The sequence below is a fragment of the Rissa tridactyla genome, chromosome Z (genome assembly GCF_028500815.1).
Source record: "Rissa tridactyla isolate bRisTri1 chromosome Z, bRisTri1.patW.cur.20221130, whole genome shotgun sequence".
NCBI lineage: Eukaryota > Metazoa > Chordata > Aves > Charadriiformes > Laridae > Rissa > Rissa tridactyla.
The window spans coordinates 387,470-408,409 of NC_071497.1; the positions used below are offsets into that span (position 1 = coordinate 387,470).

At 59.0% G+C, this 20,940-nt stretch overlaps 1 protein-coding gene across 4 annotated transcripts in view; it reads left to right on the plus strand.

The window, feature by feature from the left end:
* Positions 1–248: 248 nt before the first annotated feature.
* The window catches only part of PAX5 (paired box 5), a 141,809-nt gene continuing 121,117 nt past the window's right edge, over positions 249–20,940 (plus strand). For 2 of the 4 annotated variants that reach the window (XM_054186726.1, XM_054186723.1), the window contains exons 1-5: positions 249–428; positions 6,935–7,100; positions 11,434–11,631; positions 15,612–15,676; positions 17,500–17,628. In XM_054186726.1, coding sequence (XP_054042701.1) covers positions 383–428; positions 6,935–7,100; positions 11,434–11,631; positions 15,612–15,676; positions 17,500–17,628 — 604 coding nt within the window. In that variant the 5' untranslated portion in view covers positions 249–382. Of the gene's footprint in view, positions 429–2,934; positions 2,978–6,934; positions 7,101–11,433; positions 11,632–15,611; positions 15,677–17,499; positions 17,629–20,940 lie in introns of those variants that run through there. The other 2 variants (XM_054186724.1, XM_054186725.1) reach the window with 2 other exon arrangements.

Consider the following 20,940-nt stretch of genomic DNA (forward strand, 5'->3'; position numbering starts at 1 on the left):
AAAACGTTTAGTTTCAGCTCAGTGATCAGCTGCAAAAGCTCGGCGGGGAGCGGAAGAGTTGAATTATTCCAACCTGCGAGAGCCCTTCAAAAAAAAAAAGGGAAAGAAAAAAAAGAAAATAAAGAAGAAAAAGAAAGGAGAGAAAGAAAAGAAAAGAAAAGAAAAGAAAAGAAAAGAAAAGAAAAGAAAAGAAAAGAAAAGAAAAGAAAAGAAAAGAAAAGAAAAGAAAAGAAAAGAGAAAAGGAAAAAAGAAAAGACGAGAAGAGAAAACAAAACAAGAAAAAAAGAGAAAAGGAGGAAAAAAGAAAGAAAAAAGAAGGCGATAACAACACGACGTGGAAACTTTTCTCTCTGTCCGTTCCCCAAGCCCTGACAAGCCGGGATGGAGTTGGATAAAAGCTACGCGACCCCCCGGGCCGGCCGCACAGGTGGGACTCGGGTGGGCGCCGGGGGGGGACGCCGAGACCCGCGGCCCGTCACGCGTGGGCCCGGGCGCGGGGCGGGCGGCGGGGCCGGCTCCCGCGAGGGCTGACGAGACCCCCCTGCCCCGCTGGGGCCGCCTGGGTGTCCGTCGAGCCGGACCAGGAGGGCGAGGGAGCGGGACCGGGGACCGGCGAGCGGCCGCGGGGAGCCGGGTGCCGGCGTGGCCGGGGTAGCCCGGGGCAGCTGTGGCCGCGGGGCCGGCGGCGGGCGCGGCTGTGGGCGCGGAGGCGACCTCAAGGCAGGGTGGCGGAATGCAATTCCGAAGCGATCGATGGGGCCTTTTATTAGTTAAATCGCCTGAATAATCGTTTAATCGATAAAGCATTTCATGGCGGCGCGCCGCACGCCCCGGGGGCAGGGGGGGGCCGGGGCGGCGGGATCGGCAGCACCGGCGGCTCTGCCCGGTGCGGCGGGGGGATCCCTGCGGGGTGCCGGGCCGAGGGGGCTCGCCCGCACGACCCGGGGGGAGGAGGAGGAGGAGGAGGAGGAGGAGGGGAGGACGGAAGGATGCCGACAGCGATGAAGGCCAGGCGCGGGGGCGGGGGGGGCGACCCTGCCCTCCCGCACAGGCCGGCGCGGCCCCCCCCGGTCCCCGCGCCCCTCCCCGTCCCCCGGCATCTCCCCCGGGCCGAGGTGCTGACCAGCGGCGGGGTGCGGCCGGCCCGACGGCCCCGGCTCGGCTGCGGAGCTGCGCGGGAGCCCTCCGTCCCGTCCCGTCCCCGCGGCGGCTCGGCCGCGCCCGGGAGTTTCGCGTTCAACGAAAACTCGCCCCGCGGTCGCCCGCCCCGCGCAGCCGTGGCCCCCATGCCCTCGGCGGGGCGGTGTCCGGGCGGGGGGGGGCTCGGCGGGGCCGTGCGGACGGGCGCGGCTCGACCATCCGGCAGCCCCGGCCCGGGGCCGCCCGCTCTCGGCGGCCGGAGCGGGGAGCCGTCGGCGCTGGAGCCGCCGGGCGGCCGGAGAAACCGACCCCGGCCCCGGCTCCCCGCGCCCTCGGCCGCTGCCCGGGCTGCCGGGGCACGGGGGGTCCCACGGGCCCGGAATGCGGGGTCCGGCCGTCGGGGGTGCCACGGCGCCGGGGGCTCCGTCCACGCACCGGGTGACCCACGGTCCCGGGACGCGGGGTCCGGCCGTGGAGGGTTCCGATGCCCGGGGGGGGTCCGTCCACCCGCCGGGGCCCCGGGGCCCGGACGCAGGTCCCCCCCCCCGGGCCCCCCGCCGCACCCCCCCCGCCCCGGTCTCGCGTGGCTGCGCCCCCGCCCCGCCCGGCGAGGCCGTGCGGCCCCGCCCCCCGCCCCCATTGGCCCGTCGCCCACCAATCGGCGCCGGCACCGCCCGGCGGCCAATGCGGGGCGCCGCTCAAGTTAACTTTTGCTATTGGCCGCGGGCGGTGAGTGACGGGCGGCGGCCCCGCCCTCCCGCCGCTGTCCAGCCGCGCGGTGCTGAAGCACCGCCCCCCCCCCGCCGGGCGCGGGATCGGTCCCGGGGCGGCGCCCGCCCCGCCCCGCCCCGCCCCGCCCCGCCGCGCGCCCCCGCGCCGCCCCCGCCGCCCCCGCCGCCGCCACATCCCCGCCGCCGGCCGGCAGCGCCGGGCGACGGCCCCACCAGCCCCGCGCCGCCCCGCACCGGCGGCCCTCGGGGAGGGGGGCGGCGGCGGCCCCGCGGCCCGGCGGGCGGCGGCGGGGGCGGCGATGGGCTCGGCCGGCGGCCGCTGACGGGGCGCCCCCGGTCCCGCGGGGCCCCGCGGCGAGGCGCGGCGAGCCCGGCCCCCGCCCCGCTCCCCGCCCTCTCGCACACCTTCCCCCGCCGCCGCCGCCGCCGCCCCGCCCGGCGCCGCGAGTCGCTGCCGGCGGCGCGGCGGGGGGCGGCACAGGCGGAGCGCGCCGCCGCCCCGGCACCGAGCCCCGCCGACGGGGCGCCCGCCCCCGCCGCCGCCCGCCCCGGCCGCCGCCGCCGCGCAGCCGCCGGCGCCGCCAGCACAAAGAGCCGTCGGGGAGGCAGCGCCGGGGCCGCCCGACCGCCGCGACCGCCTTCGCCGCGGAGCCGGCAGGCAAGAGCCGCGGCTCGGCGGCCGCCCGGGGAGCGGCTGGGGGCAGAGGCGCAGCCCGCGGCAGCCGCTGCTCGCCCCCCTTCTGTCCCCTCCCCCCCTCCCCCCCGCGCCCCCGACGGAGCCACCAGAGGTTGGAGCGGGAGGGGAGCCGCGCTCGGCCGGCGCTGTCGGATACCGGCACCCGCGCGGGGCGGGACTCGTCGGGCTTCTGTGGCTTTTTGCTTTTGCTCTTTTTGGGTTTGGTGTGTTTTGGTTTTTGGTTGTTTTTTTTTTTGTTGTTGTTTTTTTCTGGGGGGGCTTTTTCTCCGCCTCCCCTCCACCCCCGCCTCCCCCAGCCCCAAAGCCGAGCGCCGCCGGCGAATCGAGACGTGCTCGGCGAGGCCGCCGCGGCCCGGACCGCTCCGATGGAAATACACTGTAAGCACGACCCGTTTGCAGCAATGCATAGTAAGTAGGCTGCCAGTTCAACTTCTCTGACACGGCCGCGACGGGCCCGGCGCGATCGCGGACGGGTCCGGGTCTCCCGCCCGCCGGGGGCTCCGGGGGTCCGGGCGCATGGCGGTCCCGGAGCCGTCGGGAACGGTGGCCGCGCCGCGGGGATGGTTTTGCCGGTGGACGGACGGCGGCGGGATGCTGCGGGCAGCGGGCTTGCCCGAGGTTTGTTGAATATGTGTTTAAGTGTACGCATAGATATACACACACGCCTAACCGTATGCCTGTATCTGTCTGTACATATGCACGCAGCCGTATGTGTGTGTGTATATATATATATGTGTGTGTGTATGTCTATTTTTTTCCCCTAAATCAAATCTTTGGGAAGAAAGCCGCCCGGTATTCCCGACGAACGGAAAAGTTTGCTGTACGATATTCTCCCTCTATTACAACATTTGGATATTCGTTAATTAAAAACAACCAAATAATAATAATAATAATAATAATGACAATTTTTAAAAAGTCAAACAAACACGAAGAGCGCGGAGCGGGGCTGGAGGGGAGATTTTCCTTTTTAACCATTCGAGGAGGGGCAGAACGGTTCCTTGGCGAGCTCGGCGTCGGGCAGCGCGGCAGAGGACGAGCGGGCGGCAGAGCGGGCGGTGAAGTTAACAGGTCGCGCGCGATGGGCTTGCCTGAGATTTGTTGTGCTTGAGAGGTCGGGGAAGACTTATCCATTAGCACAGTGTTATGTGAAATGACATCTTCTCTCACGGTGAGTTAAACGCTGCATTACGGCGAGAGATTGCGAGGAAATTTAAGGTAGAACTAATCTCATTTCCTGGTGCACCGCAGCCCTTCTAGCTACAAGAAATTTGTTTGCAAAATAAACCATCCAGTGACCGGGCTGAAATTCTCCTTCGCTCCGTCCTCCCCTGGCTTGCCGCTGATCCGCCCGCTCCCCGCCCGTCCCGGGGGTGTGCGGGGCGGGGATGGCAGCCGGTCACCGCGGAACCGCCGCTGCCGCCCCCGTGAAAACGGACTTTCCCTCCCGCCACAACCCAGCCTTTCAAACCCGCCTTTATTCCGCTCCCGTCATTGAACCGAGCCGCATTTTTCCAAGGAGAACTTTGCGGGAGGAAAGCCGGCGGTGCGGGGCGCGGGGGGGACGCGGAGCCGCCCGCCCGCCCGTTCCCGGACACGCAGCCCACGCAGGACGGGCTCCCCGCGGGGGGACGGACACCCCCGCCCGGGAGAAGCCGCGGCGGGTCCCCGCGGCGGCCGCCGTCATTCGCAGCCGTGGAAAATCGATACCTTCCGCAGGAATTTCGGGGCAAAACAGAAGGGAAAAAACCAAAATGCCGGTGCCTTCGCTCTGGCCCCGGCCGCAGCGGGGGAGCCCCCGGGGTCGTTCGCCGCCGAACGATCCCCGGACCCGCAGCTCCCCCGGTGGGGGGAGGGCGGGGAGCGGCCCCGGTGAAACGCGGCGGCGGGGGCCGGGGTGGCGGCGGGGGCTGCCGCCGCGGGGGGAGCGGGGCCGGGGCGGTCCCGAGCGGGGGTTCGGCCCCTTCTGGCTCCCCCGTCCCACGGGGGCAGAGCCCGGGACCCCGCAGCGGGCGGGGGGCAGCCGGGGCGGCCCCGACCCCCGCGGTCGGCTCCCCGGAACCGGCCGCCGCTCGGGCCGGCCCGTCCTCACCCCGCCCCGGCTTCCCCGCCCGAGCGGGGGCTGCGGACCCCGCACCCGCTACCGCGCCGGGGCTTCCCCCGCGCCTCGCCCCGTCCCCGCTGCCGGAGGGACGCGGAGGGGGGAGCGGAGCAACGCACCAGCGCCGCTCCCCCAGCCCCACACGCACCGGGGCCCGGAGCCCCGTGTCCCCCCGCCGCCCCCCGGCCCGACGGGGCCCCCGGCGCCCGCCCGCAGCCGTGCGGCGAGGGGGACGCCGGACGGGCGGCGGGGGGGGCTCGGCGGCGGGGCCGCTTAGCGAGGCGGGGGCAGGTTTGGGGAGGGGTCCCCTGGCGCGGCGGGAGGGACGGCGGCGGCCCCAGCCTTTGTTCCCCCGCGGCGGCGGGGTCGGGTGCGCTCGGCCTGGGCAGGCCCGGGGCTGGAACGGGCTCCGGGAGGAGAACCAGCCCTTTCCCTGAGGAAACTCGTGTCTTAATGCTTTCTCTCTTTCTCTCGTTCCTTCTTTTTCTCTTTACTTTCTTTTTTTCTCTCTTTCTGTTTTTTTCTCACCTCTCCTTTCCTTCTCTCCCTTCTGTTCTCCCTTTTCCTCTTTCTCGTTTTTCCTTTTTCTCCTTCTGTTTCCTCCTTTCCTTTCCTTTCCTTTCCTTTCCTTTCCTTTCCTTTCCTTTCCTTTCCTTTCCTTTCCTTTCCTTTCCTTTCCTTTCCTTTCCTTTCCTTTCCTTTCTCTTTCCTTTCTCTTTCCTTTCTCTTTCCTTTCTCTTTCCTTTCTCTTTCCTTTCTCTTTCCTTTCTCTTTCCTTTCTCTTTCCTTTCTCTTTCCCTTTCCTTTCTCTTTCCGTTTTTTTCCTTCTTTCCTTCCCTCCTCCCCCCCTTCCCTCTCCCTCGACCACCGCCACAGCATCTTCCCACTCATATTGCATGCGCTGTGCGTGATTTTGTGCAATTAAAGCCACTGGTAGGTGAGGAGCCGGAGGTCTCGCTCGCTGCAGCGTTGCGGGGCTGCTCTCGCACACCTCAGCCATCGAGTTTCCCCGCTCCGGCTGCAGCATCGCCCCAGTCCCAGCACGTCCCTGCCGCTGCTGCCAGCCCATGGCTGGGGTCTGCTCCTGCACTCTGGGGGCTGCAGGGGGCCGGGGGGGCCGGGGCTGGCTCGGCCGCGGGCAGGGGTCTGCCTCTTGCGCTGGTGAAGGCAGAGCAGGCGCTTTTCTGCTCGCCACAGGCTTTGGCAATCACGTATTTCATGTGGATTCATTATGCGTCCTGACAGTTTTAGAACGTGTTTGCAAAGTTTGACAGCAGTTTATCAATGGTGAAATGACTGGATTTAAATAAAAATAGCTCTATACAATTTTTTTTTTTTTAAACACTGAGGCATTTGGCTTGTCAGCTTATTCAGTACAGTTCAAGCCCTGGGCAAATAGAGAGATTTTCTGTATTATTTTTGTTCCAGAATTGGCATCCGTACTGCCCCTATTGCTTGTTTTCAGTTTCTCCACAGCACGAGGGTACATGGGATTATTTCATGTTCATGGGTTTTACACAGTTTCACTGCTGTTCATCCCAGCGGTCCCGTTTCCCACCAGATAGACGATTGACCTTGCTAAAGGTGAACAGTGCAAATCTGCTAAAAAAGGGATAATATACTGGGCTTACCTGAGTGTGGATGTTTCATTTGTGGGATCATAATATCTGCTAAGACTGCTATAAATTATAAGAGCAGAAATCATGCTCTGTTTTGTTTGTTTGGTTTTTTTTTTTTTTTGGCTCTTGATTAAGTCAAGGCATTTGGAAAAAAAACCCCACAACATGTATTTAATTTCAGGTATCCCCTCCTGTGCTTAGACATGAATAGCGTGTGGGATGAGTGACCACCCTTGTTTTCAGTCAGGGGCTCGGTGGCAGCCTCTTCTCCCTGGGCAGCACCAGGCCTGTCCCTGGCCTCCGCGGTGGGGCGAACGCAGCCGCTGGCCTCGGGAGGAGGGTGGCCCGTGGCCGAGCCGGCCACCGCTGCCTGGTTTCCTGTGGCCATTTCCCAACACGGGGCCCGACCTGCCTCCTTGCAGGAGGGTCCTCCCCTCCGGCGAGTGGCATTGCAGCAGCGCAGCCAGCGCGGCCGCCGCCGTGCTGCGGGTCCCGGGGAAGAGCAGCTGGAGGCTGGAGCGACACTGGGGAGGTGATGCCCATCGCCGGGGGCCGCTGGGCTGGGGCGGGTCTGCCCTGCAGCAACGTCCGAAACTCTCACACAGCTCTTCTTCTCCTGCCCTTCTCCCCCTCCCCTGTGTGTTTCAGGACATGGAGGCGTGAATCAGCTGGGGGGTGTTTTCGTCAACGGCCGCCCCCTCCCAGATGTCGTCCGCCAAAGGATTGTGGAGCTCGCCCACCAAGGGGTCCGGCCGTGTGACATCTCCCGGCAGCTCCGCGTCAGCCACGGCTGCGTCAGCAAAATACTTGGCAGGTAAAAGGGGGGGAAGGCGAATCCTTCTGTGTCCGTCAAAAGTGTCACTGCCAGCCCCTTAATTGCGGGCTGCAAACAAATGCAGAGCAGTAGAAACCTCAGGAAATGAGTCCAGGGAGGAGAGGGACTTCCTGACCACGCGAGGTTTTACGTGCCTGATGTGGGGAAAAAGTGCCACTATTCGCATGCCTGGTTTGCCCCTTTCACTGTTTCTTGTAGGGAATTGTAACACAAAGCGCAGAATGCCATATGGGGGTTACGGGCTGCGTATATGGTGTATATCCCCCACCTCTCTGTTCTGAACAAGTAGAGAAATCTGGGAGTCATCTTCAGTAAAATGGAAAAAAAATAGAAGTTGTGCAAGTTGCTCATTTTGCTTTCTGAAGAAGACTCTCTTTTAGCAATAATATAATGGTATGTGATATATATACATCAACATAGCCGTGTGTTCATTCACAAAGGGTATTTTGCAGTATTTTCCACTGTTTAGTTCTACATCTTTTTCTACTCTTGTACTAGAATACGTTCTTATTGAAAGCACAGAATACCATAAGTAACTATTAACCGTCTTAATTTTGTCTGTTTTGTGAGTAGCCCTCTGCTCAGGCTGGAGCTGCTTGAACCACTACGGCAGTAGGAAGTTAAACTCTGAGTGCATATAATTTCCTGATTTAGTTTTAAAATTTGACATAGGTTCAGGCCAAAAATACCATCCTTGCTTCTTTGTATCTTGTGAACAAATCTGAACATAATTTGTCTAAATTGCAGTGTTAAAATGGTTTTGGACTCCAGGTATTCTGAGGTAGTTGAACAACTCCTATTAAGGAAAACATTTTTTTTTGTTAGAATATGTTTTTCTTGGTAATCTGGAAAAGTTAATTCCTGAGCTGCTGACTAATTTTTCACAGTTAATTGTTTACAATTTTACTCTTAGGATTTTTATTTCTACCATCTTTTCCAATTTTTAAACAATTTGCTTTCCTGGACATAGCATAGCTGCAAAGACTTGTAAAGGCAATTATTTTTTTGTCGTATCATGCAGGGGATCTGCTTGGATTCGCAGCATTTACAATCTCTCCGTGGCCATTTCAGTGCCCAGACTCGGACTGACTTGGCAAAGCCCCAGGCCCCTGGTTCTGTCACTCCTGACACCCTTTTCCCCGCAGACCCCTCTTCCCACCGTTGTTGTGGCTGCCGAGCGCCGTCTCCCCGTCCCCGCGCGGTGCGTGCGTGGAGCCGCCGGAGCCGGCACGGCGTCCCTGCGCCTCCTCTCATGCGTTCATGGCGGGGAGATGCATCCCCTGTGAGCCATGCATGTTCCTCCTGATGTAGGTTTGAGGGCGCCGGTGCCTTTGCTGTTTTAGAGGGGAAAACTTTCCATGGGCTTTGTGCGAGACCTGCCTGCCCATTGCAGGCTGTTTCGCTCGGTTGGGGCTCGGCGTCCACCGCCGGCATCGGCTCTGGCTCCAGCCCCCAGCCTGGCCGGCGCGGTTCGGCTGGTGATGCTCCTGGCTGCAGCAGGCTGGCCACCAATTCCCATCAGGACCAGCCACCGCTAAGAGGGGGGCTGTTTATTTACCTACTGGGCAATTGTCTGATGGTTTTACTGTTGATAGCTTGAATAGATCTACCGTTAGATATATTTGCAGTATAGGGCTAAGAGCGAGGCTCCAGAGCTTTGTCATTAAAGTTGTCAACAATAAATTGGAATTTCATAGCTCATTATTTTCATAACTAATAATTACAGTGGGTAAAATGTCACTGTAATTGGAGCTCTGTGTGTGTGCATTTTTCCATGTGCATGTGTGCATGTGGAAAACAGGGATCCTTACGATAAATCCTTACATTTGGAGTTTTGTGGTCGGAATTTTCCAGTGCTCGGTACAGTCTTAGAAAACCAGTCCAGAGGCAGGGAACCAGCGGTGGCAGTGCACGGGAAGCTCTCGCCCCTGCCCGGGGGGTACCGCGCGGGTGCCCACCCTTCGCCTGCACCAGCACCTTGCTGGCAGCAAACGGCCTGGACCTGATGCGCATAAAATGAAGGCGGCTGCGGCCATCCTCGTGTTTAAAATGGAGCCGGGGGCACGGGGTGCCCGTGCTGTGCAGCCACAGGCTCCTGGCCGTGCGCCGGGGGCGAAGAGGAGGGAGGCGACCGTGGTGTCGCCGGGCGAGAGCCGTCCCCAGTGGCTGGGAGAAGGGCCTGGGCCCCATCCTGTGCCTCCCACCGTTCCCTGATGTCCCCGGGGCTGCAGGGGTGGGGGCGGCCAGGTGGGCAGCGGCTGGGGGGTTTGGGAGTGGGGGTCTGGCTGTCCAGAGGGCACTGGGGCTTTGTGCCATGGCGTGGGGGCCTTTGCCGTCACGGTGTACCCGGCACGGCGAGTCAGCCCTGGGGAACACCCTCTCCCCGCACCAGCGCGGATCCCGGGCTGTCCTACAGCTGCTGTGGGCACCGTGTCACTGCGGGCCCTGTGTCACCACGGGCACCATGTCACCAAGGCGCTGCTGGGAAAAGACACCTGGGAACATCCCTCAGATCAGTGGTTTTGACTGGAACTAAGAAAATTGCCACTTTTTGTTTGGTAGCATTCCCGGCATTGTCTGGCTTCCTTCGGCACCCTCCTCACAGGAGAGGTGCCAGCAGTGAAGGTTTGGGGCAGGGGGTACAGGGTTTTAGTGGGTTTATGGTCTGCATTCGCCATCATTTTGTCACGCCCTCGTGAGGAGCTGAATTTTACCCCCTGCCCTAAAGCTTGCTGCTGGGCTGCGTGTAGGGACACTGGGGGGTTAATCCATCCCTGACGCTTGACGCTTTTCATTACTAACATTGCTTAAACGGCTCGTGGAGACTGGTGGATCTGAGTCCACACCTGCATCCAGAAAATATCTGGAAAGATGCACAAACAACGCGGTGCGAGTCTCTCTGAAGGAATTTTGTGCCCTGCACACAGAGCTCTCCCAGAAAGATTGAAAACTGGTAGCCTGGCAGAAATTTTATGAACCCAGTTGCGTGTTACAGCGAGACAGACTTCGGCTGCACAGCCTGTTTGTGTTTTGATCACACTGGAAAGATTGGGGAATTAATTATTTTTTTTCCCCATATAATGGGTATGTCAAGTAGCTGCAGAGAAAATGTATTAATAAGCAGTCTGATGTTCTAACTTGGGAATCCTTTCCCAGCTCCCTGCTAGAAATACAGGCACGGTGAGGACGTGTTCACGCTGCCGAGAGCGTGCAGCTGGGTGGGCGCGGGATTGAAGTCAGGCTCCCGAAGTCGAGGTCTGCTCCGCACGGCGGGGCCAGGGCAGTCGGGGCAGGGTTTATTTTTCATCTGGTCGTGAGGAAAACCCGCGAGATAGAGAAGTGTGTGTCCAGGGTTGTGCCGTGCGGCGGAGTGGCTTCTCGCCCTGGGCCTCCGGTTGGCCCTCGGCGGGTGAGGGATGGATTCTGCTCTCAGCAGCATCTTCAGGGCTCGCTGAGGAGCAGGGGAGGCTGGCGGGGACGGGCGTCTTGGTGCCACGTCTCGCTGCGGTGCGGCCAGAAGCACTTGCTCTGCCGTGATTTACATGTGACGAAACCTGGCGGATTTCTGTGGGTTTCTGTGGGTTTCGGGAACCAGCCCCCTACCTTTGGTGTGGGATAAAGATGCTGGTCCCGGGGAAGGGCCGCAGGGCTGGTGATGGAGACCAGACCCCACGGCGGCGGGAGCACGGGCAGCTCCCTTGTTCCTGACATTCGTGACGGAAACTACTAAAAACATGGCACTAAAAAGAATACATTTTTGAAAAATGTTAACTATTAAAACCATAATATGCATATTAAAAGAATAAAATGGGAAAAAGATATGCCTGCATATTTATTCTGGAGGTGCAAATAAAATAAAATACCTAGCCTTCATTTCACTACGAACTGATAACAAGCCGTAGATATTAATGACAGAGAATTTCTGTAGAAACAGTAATTTACTACAGAAGAGTCCACCGCAAAAAGTGGTCTTTGGTGTGATTTGTTTCTATTATTGCCAGTACCGCTGATTAATAACACACATTTTCAGTTAATTTTGGATCCCAGCATGCCCTTTAATCTTGCATTGTTTCTTTTGTCTTGCTATTACAGAAAAATATATATTGTATCCCGAGACCCAATTCCAATTACTGTAAGTTAATCTATTAGGTGATAAAGCACTACATAGGCAGAAAATGCGTATGTGAAAGTGAAGATGTATCTCAGGATTTCCTGGGGTTTGGTTACCTTGAAATTATGTTCTCTATAAATCTCGAAGCATGTTCTCTGTCTATTTGTGATAACCGAAGCTTTGTTTTGGATGTTGTCCCAGGTATTACGAAACCGGGAGCATTAAGCCTGGAGTGATTGGAGGATCAAAACCAAAGGTCGCCACACCCAAAGTCGTCGAAAAAATCGCAGAGTACAAACGCCAAAATCCCACCATGTTTGCCTGGGAGATCAGGGATAGGCTCCTCGCTGAGCGAGTGTGTGACAACGACACCGTGCCCAGCGTCAGTTCAATTAACAGGTAAAATCCGCTGGTCCTGGGGAGGGGGACGCTCCTTGGGAGCCCGCTCGCTGTGTCCTCGTTTGTTGTTGGGACTGTCTGTTTGGGGCTGTTTGCAGCAAATGCAGGTGGCACGTGTCTCCGTGATGCCTCTGGGGCCGGGGAGGAGCGGTGGGCTTGCCGCGGCGGCCAGAGCATCCCAGATGGCGAGTGTTTCCTAGCGCGAGCAGGCTCTGCTGCTGGCCTTCCCGTCCTTCTTGTCCTCTTCCCAGTCTGTCAGTCGTGGTCCCCCCGGTCGCCATCCCGTGTGGTGGCTCTGGACGGGGCCTCGGTGGGGCAGGGGGTCAGTGGGAGTGCCTCCCCCCCGGCGAAACTCAGGCGGCCCCCAACTGGGGCAGCGGTCACCTGGCAAAGGGGGGCCAGGTGCCCACCACGGGGGACGCGGGGTCCAGGGTCCCACTTCTGTCGTCCTGGTGCCTGCTCGGTCTTCCTGAAGTGGGCCCAGGACCGTGCTGGCTGCTGCCCTCGGCGTCAGTGTCACGGGGGGTTTGGTCGATAGCTTTCGGGTGCCTCGGCCGTCCGCTGGGGACGTGGACGCACTGAAGTGGCGTTGAACCGCTTTTGTGAAAATACGGTGGAATCTCATGCGGAGCCTCAGTCCCGCGTTTGGGAGTTCTGCCCCGACCTTGCCGGGCAGGGCTGGGCCGCAGCGGGGCCGGGGGCTGTGTGGACCCACCGCCGTCGCGGTTACACCGCCTGCACCCACCCGCTCCCTTCGGCGTCAGGGAGGTGCCTGACGCCGGTGTGGAGCAAACCCAGTGAAACGCTGTGCTGTGTCTCCAGCCCTGCCACGCCGATGATAAGGGATTAACGCTTGGAAGGCAGAGCGCTTGGGCAGCCTCCCGCCGCCCGCGGCCCTGGCAAGCAGAGCCCTTTTCACTCAGGAGTGTGCTCTGTGCTGGGCACGGACCTCACCGCGCTGGTGCCACATGCTTGTGCCACAGCATGCAAATTCTTTGAATGCAGCTAGCTATAAAGTCCCATCTGTGTCCATGGACATGAAATAAATTGATGCAATATTCTTTTATTGGCTATCCCAACCTGATTTGCATTCATGGAGTTGCCGCTTGAGTAGCTGGAGCGGCTTCCCCGGCGTTAGCAGAGAGAGGTGTCTCCGTCTTGCTGAGCTGAACGTTGAGTCATATCTTTGCGTGTTTAAGAGCAAAAATGGGTCAGTTCACGTGCAGCCTTTGCTGCTCCCCAGGAGCTCCGGGCTTGCTGGGACTCGAGAGCAGCATTCAGTAGCCCTACGGACATGGCATTTTCAGTTTTAAGAAGGATTTGAGGAATCATATGGACCCCAGGAAAACTGAGGGAAGATCCCACTCTGACTGTCCCCAAGCAACTAAGGGCAAACTCTGCTTCTGTTGAAGTCATCTTGAGCCCTGCCACGTGAGAAGCATTGCTGCTGTGCGCACCCTTGTGTTTGTGTAGCAGGACTTCAGGCATCCTCCGAACACCTACCCAAAAGGCAGTCACAGCTCTAGAAAAATGAGAGACCTAAGTAGCGTCCAGTTGGGGTTTGAGCCAGTTTCCGTATTCTACCTCTTGCTGCATCCTTGTGTGTTCCCACATTGATAATGTCCACACGCCCGCAGCCATTGCATCAGAAACCTGCTTCATGACCCGCCACCAAGTTTTTTGGCCAGAAGTCTTGTTCTTTCTCATCTGCCTGCGGCTGTGGCCAAGATCTTTCCCTTTTCTTAAAGGTGTGAAATCCCTTTTTAAAAATGCATGCAATCTTTTTGAGTCGGTCTGCTCACCCAGAGAGAATTGTTTTTGCCAGCCTCAGAGCACATCCTGAAAACCCAGCCCACACTAACATGACAAGAAACCTGGAATTCACATCAAAACGCTTGGCCTCAATGTTGAATCCTCCCAGTCCAACGCGGCAGTCTGTGGGCTTTATCCCTATGTTTAAAATTGAATGTATACATTGAGGCTCGGCTGGTAGGGATGTTTTACATGCCGGGGATGCAGCCCCTGCTCCGAGGGGGTGATGGGTGCCCTGATGCACCGCTGAGGTGCAGACCAGGAGCTGCTCTGTGGCTGCGGACATGAACCCATGGGATGCAGCGCCGGGTTGTTCCCGTCCTGCGGCGGAAGGGTGATGCCGAGCAACTGGGATGAGGATGGACCTGCGGCACTGCTCCCCGTCCCTGCATCCCCGGGGCCGTTACCTCCCAGGAGGCTGTCGCTGCTCCTGGGGGACGCCATGGCTGCGAGGACACACTGTGTACCCAGCACATCCCCGCGCAGAGGGTGCCTTTCAGCAAACGAATTTGAACTGCTGCCCCTGTGTATGAGTGAATAATAACTATTATTATTAATTAATAACATTAATTAATATTAATAATAGGCCACTCTTCCGCAGCAGGAGCAACTCTGTGTGATTAAGGTTTAATTAATCATTGCGATTAGTTTTGCTCAAATAAGCCGAGAGCTGCCCAGCTGCCCAGAAGTTCTCCAGTCCTCTGTCCCTCCGGAGATGAAGATGTTTATGTGTCAGAAGGCCCCGGACGCCCCTCCCGTGCCACGATGGCGAGGGGACCTTGTGTGGAGGGCTCTTTCCACTCTGGCTCACACAGGGTCCCAGGGCTTTGCCCACACAGTCCCCACAACGGTGCCCAGCTCCCTCTGGGGCCTTTCCGGGCTTGGCTGCTCCGGGTTTGGGTGCTCCGGGTTTGGGTGCTCCGGCCACTGCAGAAGACGTTTGACAGCCATCAGCTTCGCTCTGGGGCTGGCAGCTGAAGCTGGCTCACTAACAGACCTCGCCAGCCTCCATCAGGCTCTGCAGGGCTGGGAGGGGACGGGGACGGCAGCGTGTCCCCTTCTGGGATGGGGCCAGACGTTGCTGGCCGTGGCTCCCTTTCCAGCTCTCGGGGTGGCTCTCAGGCCGGCGGCTGCTGTTTGCAGCTCCGTGCCCACGGCAGCTCCGTCTCATGCCCACCCTCCTCTCCTCTTTTCTGTGGTCAGGGCGGTGGGAGGCAGAGGGTTTTTTTGGGTGAGGAGGGGAGAAGCGCGTACTGCAGCTCTGCCAGAGCAGAGAGCATCGGGCAGTGAGACGTGGGGTGGGGGAGCGCCAAGCCTCCTGCGAGCCCATTCCCATCCTGCTGCAGCCCGTGGCAGAGCTGTGTTATCTCCAGAGGTGTCTCAGACCCTGTCTTTCCTTTTTTTTCACCGTGCATCGGCAGCGAGCGCTCGGCACAGCACCAACCCAGCTCCGCGGCGCAGCTGCCCCTGTCCTGACACACAGCACACGCCTTCTCATTTCCCTGCACCTCTGAATTTCTCCCGATTGACATCATTATAAATCAGAGCAGAGGCTGTCCCCAGTGGTGACAGTGTAGTTATTCAGCTTTTAAGATTAGCATTGAATCCAACACATTTTTGTTTTAATATTAATTTGGCTAAGCACGTCCTTTTCCAGGGTATCCAAGTGCTTTAGCTGTGAGTGCCATGCCCGGGGGGGTCTCGGGACAGCCTCGGGAGTGTGTCCCAGCACCCACAGGTGCAGGTTGCAGCCTGCTGGGATGCCTGGACTCAGGAGTGTCCATCTCCCTGCGGAGGTGGTGCTGCCCAAGGGCTCCCGGATCGCAGTAGGTGACTCTTTCCCAGGTGGGGAGGACTCGGTCCTCGAAGGGACCCAAGCACCGAACTCTGCAGCATCCCAAGGAGCGTGTCGGGGTCGGTCACCCAGACATCCCTGGTGACAGGGGCTGGGACACAGGAGCGCTGGGGCACAGGGACAGGGACCACGGGCACAAACATGGTCCTGGGGCACCCGCTGAACTTTGGACTTTCTGTGGGTGATGAGGGGTAACGCACAGGAAAGTGTTTTTGTATTGATGTAGGCGTCCTGAACTGAAAAAATAGCATCTGATGCCCCCCGCAATTGCCTGCTCGATGCTAAGTAGTCATTTCTTTTCAACTCCATACAGGATCATACGGACGAAGGTGCAGCAGCCACCCAATCAGCAGGTCCCAGCCTCCAGCCACAGCATAGGTAAGGAAAACTTTTTTTTTTTTTTAATATTAAAAAAAAAGCATAATGGATTACAAATATTCTAAAGAACTTTTAATCATTCTTATGGACAGATAATTCTGCATAAAACACTTCAGCACACGTGCTAATGCGCCTTCTTTGTCATTCTCCAAGGGCTGAACATAGTAAATGAATTTTATAAATACTGCTAAAAGGTTTTGAATTTTACTGATTATTATGATAAATAGCTTTCACCATGAGACAGAAAATTGAAATCTAAACCAAAAAACCCCCACTAATGGGGGTCTATAGAATGTCAGATAATTAAAGTAATAAATCAAGAAAGGGATACTTATTCATAACATTTTCTGCATCATTAGTCAGTAAGTAGTTTTGAATGTGTTTTTTTCATCTATCAACCGTCCCTTCCATAATTCTTTGTGCACTTGCAGTCTTGAGTGAAGAGGTAGCAAAACTTTCCGAAACTTTAATTCCGCGGCAGACCGGCAATGCTGTGCCCTGAGGCCGGCGATGTCCCTGGCAGGGCATCCCCAGCCCTTCTGGGGGCTGATGGGGTCTCTCCGGGGATGGAGGGGCTCAGGCAGGGCTCGGGGATGCTCGACTTTTGTCCTTGGTCCCTGAAAGCTGCCGGAGAGCGGGTGAGCCCTTGCTCCGTAGGCAGAAGGGAGGCAGGATGGGGCCCCAGTTCCTCCCTGCTGCTGCTTGCTGTCCCCCTTGGCTGGGGTGGGCTGGCACCGTGGGACACGGAGTGTGGGGACAGAGCTGCCCAAACGCCGCGGGCTTGGTGAAGGAATCACGCTGCAGCCCCGTGTCCTGAGCCTTTTTCTGCGGGAAATGCCAAAATAGTCTCAGAGGAGGAAAAACATCCCTCAATTTGCTACGGTGGCTTAAGGGCTGCCTCTCCTCGAGGAAAACAAGAGGAGAGAAATCTTGTTTCTCAGGGCTTGTGGTCGATAGAGCAGCAGGGATTCCCAACGCCCGTTTGCTCCATGTGGGCTGTGTCCGGGGGTCCTCAGCGTGGTCCTGCAGGGGACCCCCCGTGCTCAGGGGTGCACAGTGCTCTCCGGGCTGTGGGTACGTGCCAGCGCAGTGATGGAGGTGCTGCCTCCTCCGCCTGCTTCTGCACAGCCTCGGACTCCCACAGCATCGCGCAGCGTCTGCAGCCCCGGCCGGCGTCTCTAGGCTGTGATGAATGACGCCCCCTTGGCTGGACACCCTTTCCCGAGGGCGCTGTTAAAGCAAAGCGGGTTGAATTACTATTTTGGGGAGCCTGAGGCCTTTCAGCCATGTGGCCCACAGCTGGCCGTCCCTGGGGTTCCTCTCCGGCTGGTGGCTGGGGCCGGCAGCAGGCAGGCAGCAAACCAAGCGCAGTGAGTGCAGGCTGCCCCGGGACCTTGCTGGGGACCCTGTCCGTGGAGGGAGACCCTTCTCTCTGCACAGCTGTTCTCCTCACCAGCTTTCTACACCTTGCTGGCTTGTCACCCGACGGCATCCCCTGGCCAGAGCAATGCGCCTTCCCACCCCGCCCCGCTCAGGACAGGGTGACGGGCCACTAAAGGCAGAGCATCCCCCACCCTGCAGTGCCTGTCCCCTCATGATGGGGGCGAGGGGTGACCCTGCCTCTGCTCCCACCCCTGCCTCTGCTCCCACCCCTGCCCAGCGCTGCTGTGGGGCTGGGCTGGGCTCGGTCCTTCCGGAGCTGGGGGGGCTGTGGTGGCCGGCAGAGCTGCAGCCCACCTCAGTGATGCCGCGGGGGCCAGTGGCTTTGGGTGGGCTGGCGCTCGTGCTGTCCTGCCCGCTGACCGCCTGGCCTTGCCTTGCAGCCTCCACGGGGTCCGTGACCCAGGTGTCCTCCGTCAGCACTGACTCCGCCGGCTCGTCCTACTCCATCAGCGGCATCCTGGGCATCGCCTCCCCTGGCGCCGAGAGCAACAAGCGCAAGCGGGACGAAGGTAGCGGGAGCTGTGTTCTGGCATGGGGAGCGTGCAGCGGTGCGCGGCCGGGACGGGAGGGAGGGATGGGGATGGAGATGGAGCAGATGCCGCATGCCTGTGCTGTGACGAAGCTGCGGTCACCCCCCATCGCCATCTGCTGCAGTGGGTTTGGTCCCGTTTCAGCAGGCCCTTGCCAAGGTCACAGCCCAGCCGGGGACCTTTGGTGTGACCCGGTGATGGAGGCAGGACCTCTTCAAGGAGCAGGGGCTTGTCAGGGTGTTTCAGAAGGCACTGGGCCTGTGCTACAGTTTTTAACCAGACCTTCCTCCTGACCGGGGAACATTTTGTTCCCCCCAGTGAAAAGGGGAAGAGTCACCATTGTGCTGACTCTCTGGCCACCTGAAATAAAAAAAATGTCAGGGAGGCGTCCCTATACACAGACAGAAAATTTACGGTAGAGCTGCATCTCAGCAGGTTTCCCCAGCGCCAGGGGATTCTGTCAGTGCCGGGGGTGGAAATGAGCACGGTGTGGTTGGGGTTGGGCATTGCTGTCACTCCTCAGATCTGCTGCTGGGTCTATGGTCCTGTTCCGTTCTGCATCCTGGACATTTTCCTGCTTTGGAGGGAAGGATACTGAGGACAGAGTGGAAGGGAAAAGGAGAAATTCTGCATTGGTGTCTTATAAAAGTGCCTTTAATATGGAGGATCCCTTTCGTTCAGTAAGAACTTACAGGGAGGAGCTGAGGCCAAGACAGTGGACACGTGTGGCAGTGGAGGGGACCCGGAGCCTCAGCGGAGATGCTGAGGTCCCGGCTGCAGGGGACACCTGGAGGAGGGGTGGCTGCTGGCCCTGTGGCAACACGGGTGGGCTGGGGACCCCTTTTGCTCTTGGTGGGGGTGTCGCCGTCCTGCCGGCCAGCTCAGGCTCCTGCCCCTTGCTGTGGAGCACCTGTGGTCCCCAGCTCCTGCGGCGCCGGTGTGGGTCCAGTGCCACCCTGCAGTCAGGGGGGTCCGCGTCCCTGTGCCCGCTGTCCTCCTGCCCCACTGGGACGGAGGGAGGGGTGGGCGGGTGGGCAGAAACTGCAGTGGCATTAACAAAATCCTGGAGGAAGCCCGGTTAAAACTGGGGGAGGGATGGCACAAACTGGGTTGGGTGTCTGCGGGTGAGCTGGTGGAAACGCCTGGTCTGCTCGTGGAGTAGCGCTTGTTTTATTGAAACTGGGGGAAAAACTGCAGGAGGTTTATGGGGCCAATTTCAGCCACGTGGGGACTGGTCTGATGGTGGGAGTATAAAACTCCCCGTGTTCAGGTACCCGCTGAACGTGCTGCTGTTAGGTTGTTAGTTAACTCTGTGATAGCACATCTGATGTCTTTTTCCAAATTAACACCACAACTGCAGAGATAAATATATGCATTAAAGCAAATAGGGTAGAAATTTTGATTTTTATCAGCCGTGTCAGGAGAGAGGCTGTCAGTGTTGAAACCACACAGCTCTGCTACAGCCCTGTCCCGAAGCACCGGCTCTTGGGTGCCTGTGAGTACAGAAGACCCTGGTTTAAGCCAGAGAAGACTCTGTCTAAGAAACAAGAAGCTTCCAAAATTGCAGAGAAAAGAATTAAATGTTTCCTTGGAAAGATCAGAAGCAGAGCTGAGAAATTCCCCACCTTTTCCCAGTTCATTTTCAGAAGGGAGCACGTGATTTCTAAAACAACCCCCGCCGTGTTGGCAGGATGAGTCATGACTTTTGAGCTCGTCAGCTGGACAGGAATGCTGTCCTCAGCAGACCATTTCAGCTGCTTTTATAATAGGCTCAGGTCTGCAGGTTTGCAGGGGCGTAAATGGATATTTCAGCATCTTCGTCCATTTGAGGGGAGCCCTGGGAGCGTCCATAACCCCCCCGGTCCTGCCCAGCACAAGGCCCCTCTGCGGGGGTGTCCCGAGGCTCCGCGCTGCGGGTGGTGGGGCGGTGGGTCGTGTGTGCTCACCTCTAAGGTGGAGGAGAGAGGCTTGTCATCTTCTAGTTGTGGCCTGTATCGTGATGCGGATGCACAAGGGGGCAGAGTTAACTTTACCATTTCCCGACTTCGGAGGGCCGGGGAGAGACCACCTCCGTGAGGAGCCCCTCACACCCTGCCTTCCTCGGTGTCCGCTGCCGGGTGCGTGCTGGTGCTGTGCCTCCTGGGTACGCCTCCGGAGCCGGAGCCCCGGCCCGATGATGCTGGCAGTAGAGCGGGTGGACTCATCCCTCCGGCTTCCAGCTGCACCGAGCCCTCTGTGTGATCCATCACCCGGTTTTGTTCTCCTCACTCTTGACATTTTTTTAGCAGATGTCACCAGTCTTTAACCCAGTGGGGAGCTTGCTGGGTAGCAACAGGGGCAAACCAAATCAGACAGTCTTTATTGGTTTATATCGCTGAAGGTGTCATTTTTTTCCCTCTTGTAATACGGTCTTGGAGCAGATGTGCCTTCGTGGGGGATCGGCTGCTTTCACTTGTGGTTAAAGGACATGCTACTGGAGACTGACACCAGGAGCAGGCTGCTCGTAAGGAGGCAGGGATGCGGCCACGGGGGCTGCTGGGCAGCCTTCTTGCCGCTTGCCTCCTCCGAGTCCTGTGGCGCTACCTTTGCCTGGTCCCGCCAGGGAAAAGCCGTTGAGGCGCAGGAGGGCGGCAGGGGTGTGCAGGATGGTCCTGCTGTGCCGCCTTCGAGTGGACGGGGTGTGTTTCGGGGCAGCTGGGGCTGGGCAGCAAGACCACAGCGGGCGGATGCTCCCTCCAGTGCCCACAGCTGGAGGCGGGGCAGGGACGGGTTCCACCACGCAGCCCAGGGCTGGTCAGGTGGCTGGTGGTGGCCCCGTGATGGGACACCTGGCAGGGTCGGCGTTTCTGGGAAGTGCTGAGCATCCCCTTTCTGAAAGTCAGAGCTCTCTGATGTGGGTCCAATAATCCTTGTTGAGAAGCGAGAGGAGGGCGAAAGGGAGCAGTGTCACAGGGCGGTGAGGGTGACAGGGTGCATTTTGGGGACGAGGGAGTCGCTGGGCTGCAGGTGCTCTGGAGGAGGGTCTGGGGTCCCGTGAAGGGATGGGGAGGAAGGGCAGAAGCACAGCAGAGCCCACCCCTTCTCCCCGCTTTGCTCCGCTCTCCCCCTGCCCCGGTTTCCGTCTGCGCTGCAGAGCTCTGCGGGGGCGGGAGAGCGGCAGGAGGGCTGGAGCCTGACAGAGGGACGCTCCTGGGGGCCGCAGAGAGGCGTGCCCGGCTCCTGGTGGGTTTGTGAACAGCGTCTGTAAGGATTATGTGAATCTCCCTTCTCATGCCTCTTCCTTGCTTTATG